Raw genomic sequence first — 8173 nt, forward strand, 5'->3', positions numbered from 1 at the left:
GGCGGGCCCGGGCCCGGGGCGGCCCCGGGGGCAAAGGCCGTTCTGCGAGCCCGGCCCCGGCCCGGGCCCCGCCGGGCTGTGCTCGCTGCCCGGGGACGCTTCGTTTCGGGCTGTCCGGGCACCGCGTCCCGTGTGAGCTCTCACGGCCTCTCTATGCACCAGGGTTAGAACGCAAAGCCTGCAGCGGAGCCGGCCCGTCTTCAGGCAGCTGGAGTTCCAGTGTCCTAGAAATAGAAATAACATTCATTCCGTCTCAGGCTCTGCTGGTGCCTGGAGAGACCTTCATCGTGAGGATGAGGAGGGAAGAACTGAACCGTGGTGTAGAAGGGGAAGCCTCAGACTCCTAGATCTGAGTGCTCTGTGCTTCTTCATCCCACCCGGTTCCTTCCCTGGTACCATTTGAAATCCACACACAGCAGTTCATACTCCGTCCTGCTTTGCTGTGGGCAATGGGGAAAATGTCAGTTGCAGGTGAATCCTTGGGCTGAATCCTGCTCCGAAATGTTATCGTAATTAAAGAGCTTCAGGTTCCAGTAAGGGGTTTATTTCTAAAGTGTCCTGGTGCACCTTGCTAGGGGAGCAGGACGTGTCACCTGAGGCAGGGGTGGTGGCAGCCCCAGCCTTTCCTTCGGCTCCCTTCTCAAGAGCAAGGGAGCTGGTTCCCAGCAGCAGCGCCACAGTCTGCGGGCAGGGAGGTCCCAGGTGTGGGAGCAGCAGCTGGGGATCTCCTGGGGGCTGGGGAGGAGAGGGCTATTTCTGGAGAAGGTGAGGCAGTTGCTCTAGAAAATTCAGTGGGTGAAATTTAAAGGGAAGCAAAACGGAAAGTAGCCTCCGAGGAACAGTGTTTTCAAAGTAATATTGATGGCCTGAGGTGGTTTATGCTGCTTGTTTACTGTCAGAAATTGAAGGCTTAAGGAGCCAGCTGGGAAGGAGCTGCCTTCCTGGTGATGTCATTCTAAGGAGTTAAATTAGATGTTGCTGAAGAGGCACCTGGATGTTGTCCATAAATACCTCCAAGTTGCATGGCCTGTAAAGTTGGGAAAGCCCTGTTTGTGGGTAAGTCATTCCCTCCCCCAGGCTAATTAAATGTGGTCTTTGAAATGTAAAAATGAGGGCACAACCACCTTCTGAGCCTGACCTCTGACATGACCCTTCCTTCCTCCTTCCCAAGCTCCATTGCAGAAGTGGTGGGTGCAGGAGACTAGTCATGGATGGGGTGATCTTGGGAAAGGCTGAGAAGGTGCAGAAATGGAAGCACTGGTGGGCAACGTTGGGCTGTTGCCCTGCTCTGCGGGGAAGGCTCCTCCGGGAGGAGCAGAGGCAGCCTCGTGCTTCTGGGCTTTTCTTTGTGCCATAAGGCCAGTGCCAGAGTTCCTGAGCTGTCACCATGAAGTGCTTTTGGAGGTGCAGTGTTTCCTTTTTTGTAGTTGTTGGGATATTACTCCTTTATCTTGCTAAAAGAGAAATGTGTGGGTAGGAGATGCTTGTTTCTACTTCCAGTTATTCTTCCTGCTGCTCAGAAGGTGCAGGCCATGCACACTCCTGCCTTTCTGCCAGCCAGGGCATGTTTTCCTGGGGTCTGTGTATTAATCTCTTCTCTATTTTGGCCCTTCCTGGCTTGAAGATGTTGCTTAACTTCTGTGGTTGAATTTATTTAATGTAAATTGGGATGATAGTCACTGTATTAGTTGCTCAATTAGGTGTCTAATGTTTGTAAAACATTTTCCACTGTGTAAGGGCTGTGCAGATACTCTGTGTTCGTGGGCATGCACAGACACCTGAGTCTGAGCTGGTACAGCCTTTGTTGTGTGTCTGTGCCAGCTTCTATAAAAAACAGCAAAAATAACTGAAAATCTTTTCTGAATCATTGCTATAAGTCAGCATCAAGGCTTTCCATGTTTTGCTCTTCTGTTTAGGAAATAAAATATGACAAGGCACAGATTCTGTGCTTAAGGACTCACCTTTGTCTAAACAGGTGGTTCTGTTCTCTGCAGCTTAGTAAAAATTGGGAGATTAGCGGAAGTGGAGATCTGTGCTTCAGAAGGATTGTAACTAATGCACTGAAACAGCTGAAAACATGCCCAACAGCTCACTCACAGGTTGTTTAGGGGACAGGAATAGAGTGTGGTCACAGGATAATTATTGTCTGCTGCTGCATAAATTGTGTTGGTCCTTATGGAAAAGTGTTGATGTAATTGTATTAATTTTATCTGCTGAGTAGTGGTGCTGTTTGTGCCAGCTCCTCTGCTGGGGAGCAGCTGGTGAGCAGGGCTTGAGTTGTTGTGGGGCAATCAGGGACTGGTTCACCCCCAAGAAGTCACTTTTTTTTTTTTTTTTAATTAATTTTAAAGGTTTCTAACCTATGGGTACATTCTTTTCCCTGGGCCCAGCTGATCCATGAGCTTGGGATCACTGGAGTTCTGCCAGGGAGAATTTCCTTGTCATCTTCCTGGCAGCTCCAGATCCTGTCTGATGTGCATGCTCAAGGCTGGATCTTTCTCCTCATTCTTCAGCACTGGAGGATGTGGAAGCCCCTAAAAAAGAAATGTCTCATAATTTGGAAAATATGATTATGAAACAAAATGCAAAAAAAAACAGCAGGAAGTAACAGTTCACCTGAGTGATGAGCGTGAGATCTGCCACACGAGCTGAATTGTGCAGAAGTCAAGAAGGTTTCAGTCCTTGTCTGACTTTGGGTCACTAGTTAGTTGGGCAGATGTTGCCTGGAGGTTGTCAGGTGTTGATGATAAGCAAGGGTGTTTCACTGCTGTTCTGCACTGGGTGAGTCCCTCTAGGTTGGGCTCCTCCTCAGCAGGGAATGTTCTGGGGCATGTGTCGAGGATAGCTGGGGTTTTGAATCATCACATCTTGGAATGCCAGGTTGGAAGGGACCTCAGGGGTCATCTGGTCCAATCTTTTAAGGTACTACTGTAGTTTGTATGAGGTGGCTCAATACCCTGTCAAGCTGAGATTTAAAACCACCCAATCCTGGGGAATCTGCCACTTCCCTTGGGAGGCTGTTCCAGTGTTTGATTGTTTTGTGTGCCCACTGGATTAAATGTCAGTCATGTGGCTGTTGTCAGAGACTTGAGGCAGACCTTTGCTTTCATGTTTTCGATTGCATAGGCTTTAGACTATCCGTGCACATATTTGCTTGTACAGACTCCAGCTTTCCCTGGGTTTTGGGGCATGACATGAGTTTCCCATGGCCCCCGGCAGCAAACCCCGGCGCGTTCAGCGGGGGGTGCTGATGTGCTGCTCTGCTCCCTGCTGGGCCGGGGCTCTGCTGCTCTGGGCTGCCTGGCTGCAGGAGGAGATCACAGGCTGTTAGATTTGATTTTCAGTTTTGTTTCTGGGGAACTGCTTTTGCAGCTGCAGCTTCCTCCGTGCAGCAGAGACAGAAAACACAAGCACTGCTGGTGGGAGACAGACGGACAGATATTCCCTTCACCGTAAATCCTTGGTCAAGTGTAAAACCTGACCTGGAGGAAGGGTCTCCAGAGCATACAAAGAATGTACCCTGTGTAGCTCTGGCCCATGCGGTGTATGGCTCTTCTCCTGGCTCCTGTAAGATGGGAGGGGAGAGTATAGCATGTCCAGTGGCAAATATGACAGCTAATTTTAAGCTGTAGACATCTGCCTGCTGTAAACTGTACTGAGATCACCAAACTTATTTTATCCAAGCAGCTGAGTAACATCTGACAGCTGAGAATCTGGACTGGATTTCCACCCAAAAAAAAAATGCTGAATAAAGACACCATATCCTATTAAAGAAAAAGCCTCTGCAAGAATAGTTTAGGAAAGGCAGATGTGTTCCCTTTGTCAGAGCATCGCAAAGAAGACTGCTTGGCCAGGACAGGATTTTAGAGCCTTCCTTAAATCCTACATTTTTGGTTTTTTTGACACTGTTTCATAATGGAGGCAGGAAATGAAGTGGGAGTGAGGGCTGAGAGAGCAAATCTGCCACCTGCTTAAATGCTGAATTTCTGTGGCTGGGGTTTGAGCGCCTGTACCTGTGTGCATGGGGCCTGTGCCGGCACCCCTGGACCTACCAGATGCCCACAAGTTTCTGACAACTTAGAAAATGAGGTGCATGGTGAGGCAGGTCTGCAATGTCTCCTTAGGAGCTGGAGTGGGAGGGGTGGAAGCCACGATCGGCGCTCGAGCGGGGGCAGCGTGTGGAAGCTCTTGAGGAGGAGGCAGAAGTTGTTAGGCAAATGTGGGATTGTGTCAGTGTGTGCAGGGTGGCTGCTTCTCATAGCTCTGTTCTGGGAGTAAGCAGGGGCTGAGCTCTCAGCAGGGCACAGGGAATAGAAGGAGCCTTGTCCTGGTTCCTTCTTCCACCAGGCAGGCAGCGAGAGCTGCGCCCTCTGAGCCTGGGAGAGTGAGGGAGCATCAGGACATGTTGCTGCTGCTTGTCTTGGTGGCAGAACTTGAAAATTAGGGGTCCTGACAAATGTTATAACAGATAAAATAAATTTCCTAGCTCACAGGGAGAGAGTTATTCCCAACTGTCTCCTCCTTTTGAGCCTGTGGCGCACACAAGCAATGAAAGACAACCTTCTTCCTGAGGTCCTTGGTGCAATTCTTCCCTGTCTTCTGTGTCCAGCATGGAGAGGCTCTGAGAAGACACCAGCCTCCCCTCACAAAGGATTCCATTCAGCCTGGATTGTATTATTAGCAAAGCACGATTCTTCTTCAGTTTCAAAAGTAGCAAGTGGGGAATGCAGCCTACATCAGTGCGAGTTGCAGAATGATCTCATTCAGGCTGCAGCATCTGTTGGGATTGAAACAATTACCAGTGATATCAGGAGATCTGCATTTTTTCTTGTTATAGCCAGAGACCATGGTAAACAAGAACTGTTTTCTCTATGTGCTTTCTATGTCAGTGGAGCACAACTGGGGAGAGATGCTCTGTCCTTGTCTAGGCTCTCAGACCACAAGCCTTGTGTTTCCAGCAACTGTCTCTGCCTTCGTGCTTTAGAGGCAATTTGCTTTTTCTTTCATGATCTTTTCTCATTATTTCGTTCTAAGCCATGTGAGCAATAGGAATACCTGAGCACTTCCCTTCTGCTAGTGTATTCTGAGCTGCTGTGACTTGCTGATAGATCAACCTGTGTTAAAGTAAATGCTAAAAAAGCAACTAGACTAATAAAAAAGAGTAGCAAACAGTAATTATTGAGTTTATGTGTATTTTCAGAATACAGGTGCTTTGTGATAGTTGGTTTTGTCATATATCCCCCTTTTCCCACCCTCCCCAGCAGTTTGTTGGCAGATGGGATGCTCTGGCTCCCAGCCCTATATCTGTATCTATTGATGCTTCCTCATAACATGACAGGTAAAATTGCTAAAAGTCTTGTGAATCAGGGACTGGTGTGCTGAGCAGGTTACGGTGGTGGCTTCAAGGAGTTCTGCCAATAATACTGTTCACCCTTTACTTCAGACTATGCAACAGCCAGCTTCTGAGGGAAGGAAATTAATTAAGATCTGTGATTGTCTTTGCCATTTATGATTAAGGGTTCACCATTTTCTAGGATGGGAGCAGGTGCAGCTGGAGGAGCTGAACCTGGAGCTGTGACCAGGCCCTCCCGAGGCAAGGGATGTGCTCTAACCCACTGCTGGGCCACCCTGTTCCTAATTCACCTCACTTCCAGTCAGTGCAGGGTGTGCTTGGGAGCTGTTTCCCTCTCCTGCAGCAGTCCCAGCAGGGTCCAGCGGGTGCTGTGGGACTGACAGCAAAAGTGGAAACTGAAAGTGAGGAGCCCGAGCCTGCAGGCCTGGCCTGGCAGTGCCCTGTGTCCTTTGTTTCACCAGCTGGCAAAGCTGTGAGGGGTCAGTGAAAACAACCCTGTGCATGAGGCGGTTGTGTGGGGATGGCCAATGGCAGGCCCCAGCGAGGTTAAAAACATGTGAACTCGTTTCAACACAATTGCCTTTGTTGTATCTCTGGTAGGCTCGCTGGACATTGCTCCCGTTCACTGCTGGGTCTCTCCCTTGGCTCCTGCCTTTGCCCAGAGGTGCCCTGAGAGCCCCTCGGCCAGGACTCAGGCTGCAGCTCCATCTGTCCTGGCTGGCAGCTTCAGCAGATAATGTGTGTCTCACATAAGGATCTGATCTCTGGGTACTTCCAAAATAAAAATGCTCAGTGGTGGGTGATTCTCACCAAGTCTGCTGTGTGCCCTCAGGTCTTGGATTTGGTGGCTCAGTGAAACACAGGGCATGTCAGTAGCCCAGGCTGCTCCAGCAAGAGAGTCCTGGTTGTTGGAGACTCACGGGGGCTCGTAGATATGCTGGCCATGTCCCTGGTGGGATGTGAAGGATGGAGTCTGAGCCAGTCTTTGTTCTGATGGATAGAATTTGTCTTTGTCTGAGGCCAGAGTCCTGGTTGTGCAAGTGCCTTGGAGAGTGGACAAGCAGTGTCTGTTGCTCTGGCTACAGCAGTGAGGTCCCAGAGGCATAATGCAAGGCTTGACTGCTGTATCCTAGAGTGGGGTGATGCTTCTTTTGAGTGGCCTCATAGTTCTTACATGTTAAACAGTCTGGGAGGGAAAGCAAATTAATTGAATCACTAAACTTAATTCAGTGAAGCAGAGATACAACTTCAACACCATAGTACAGATTCCGTCTCAGGCTGCTTATCTAAGATGGTGAAGATGAGAGAAGAGCAAGAAGGGTTTAATTTCCTTCAGAGGAAACTTTGCTTTCAAGAGTTTAAGACATGCTGCTTTAAACCATATGTTGTGTGTTTTTAAATGGCCTAAGCTGTCTCTGCAAATGCTTGCTCTTGAGTGTGAGGACTATTTCTGGACCTGTTGCCAAGGCAGTGCCAAGCTTCTGCTTGAGGCTTACACCCTTATTTCTTCTCGATTTAGCTGTCTTTTGAGTGTAGAAATTGTTCTTGGCCCTGTTTCTTAAGTATGTGGGACTAGTTCTGAAAGACAGGCAGCTCTCTGTCCCTTGACTTGGGTGACTGCTGGTCATGCAGTACTCCAGGAGTGGGCTAGTCTGAGGAACCAGGTGGAACTGCCTGAGTTTTGCTGGACGCCATCATCCTCTGCAACTGGAGGCAGGGTGCTCAAAGTTGGCTTTAGGTGTTGCATTCCAGGTCATATCCCTAAGTATCCCTTTTCATGGCCCTGTCAAGGTGATGGAGTACCTGGGAGCCAGCAGGACAGGAGGTACGCTGCTTTCCCACAGATACTGTGTGCAGAGGACACCTCTCAGCAAGCAGCTGCAGGCACTGAAGAGTAATACTGGGATTGCTTGGAGATCAAATGCTCAGTTGTGGTCGGAATCTGTTCTGTTGCTCAATTCCTCTTAAAATGTGGTGTCTTCCTTCTTTGCAGGGAAGCGGAGTCGTTCAAGGAACAAGGCAACGCATACTATGCCAAGAAAGATTACAATGAAGCCTACAACTACTACACGAAAGCCATAGGTGAGCACAGTTGGTAATGATATAATATGTGCTGAATACCGTGTCTAAAAATCAGAGCTGGTTCTTGATGTAAAATACACCAGCAGTGGTTCTAACAGCACATACTGGATGAAAACTTTGTCTGCTTCTGTTTCCTGGTGAAATTTCCCCAGACTGAGGAGGCAGGTCAGTCAAGATATTCTTACCATGAAACCAGTCCAATGTTCCCTCCAGTGCAGGGCTAGCAGTGCTGCCAGGCTGAACACCAGAAACTTCTGTTCTGTATGAGTTTATCCCTGTGTGGGGGGCAATAGTTTTATCACTTGCTGTTCAAAAGAACCGCTTTACCATCATGCGTCATCCTCAGCCTCTCAAGTGATATTATGAATTGGGAAGGAATGTGAGTTTTTCATCCAACCATGGCTTTTTAATCTGTTCTACAAGTTGTCTAGCTGCTTGCATTGCACTAACAGTGAGTGCTCTAACATCTCCAGATACCTGTCCTAATAATGCCAGTTATTATGGTAACAGAGCTGCCACGCTCATGATGCTGGGGAGATTCCGAGAGGCACTGGGAGATGCTCAGCAGTCTGTCAGATTGGATGATAGCTTTGTAAGGGTATGTGCAGAACTTTATCCTTGTTCATGTCTTAGTACGCTGGTCTCCCCCTCTTGCAGCTCTTGCAGCTCCCTTTTTGCTGTCTTCTCAGGGCCATCTACGGGAAGGGAAGTGCCATCTTTCGCTAGGGAATGCCATGG

The 8173-nt window shown here is 48.8% G+C and overlaps 1 protein-coding gene across 1 annotated transcript in view; it reads left to right on the forward strand.

Annotated features, from left to right (window-relative positions):
• Positions 1-7353: 7353 nt before the first annotated feature.
• DNAJC7 (DnaJ (Hsp40) homolog, subfamily C, member 7) overlaps positions 7354-8173 on the forward strand; it is a 9537-nt gene continuing 8717 nt past the window's right edge. The window contains exons 1-3 of the mRNA XM_009994146.1: positions 7354-7435; positions 7909-8033; positions 8125-8172. Coding sequence (XP_009992448.1) covers positions 7959-8033; positions 8125-8172 — 123 coding nt within the window. The 5' untranslated portion in view covers positions 7354-7435; positions 7909-7958. The remainder of the gene's footprint in view (positions 7436-7908; positions 8034-8124; position 8173) is intronic.

The sequence above is a fragment of the Chaetura pelagica genome, unplaced genomic scaffold, assembly GCF_000747805.2.
Source record: "Chaetura pelagica isolate M959 unplaced genomic scaffold, ChaPel_1.0 scaffold963, whole genome shotgun sequence".
Classification (NCBI taxonomy): Eukaryota; Metazoa; Chordata; class Aves; order Apodiformes; family Apodidae; genus Chaetura; species Chaetura pelagica.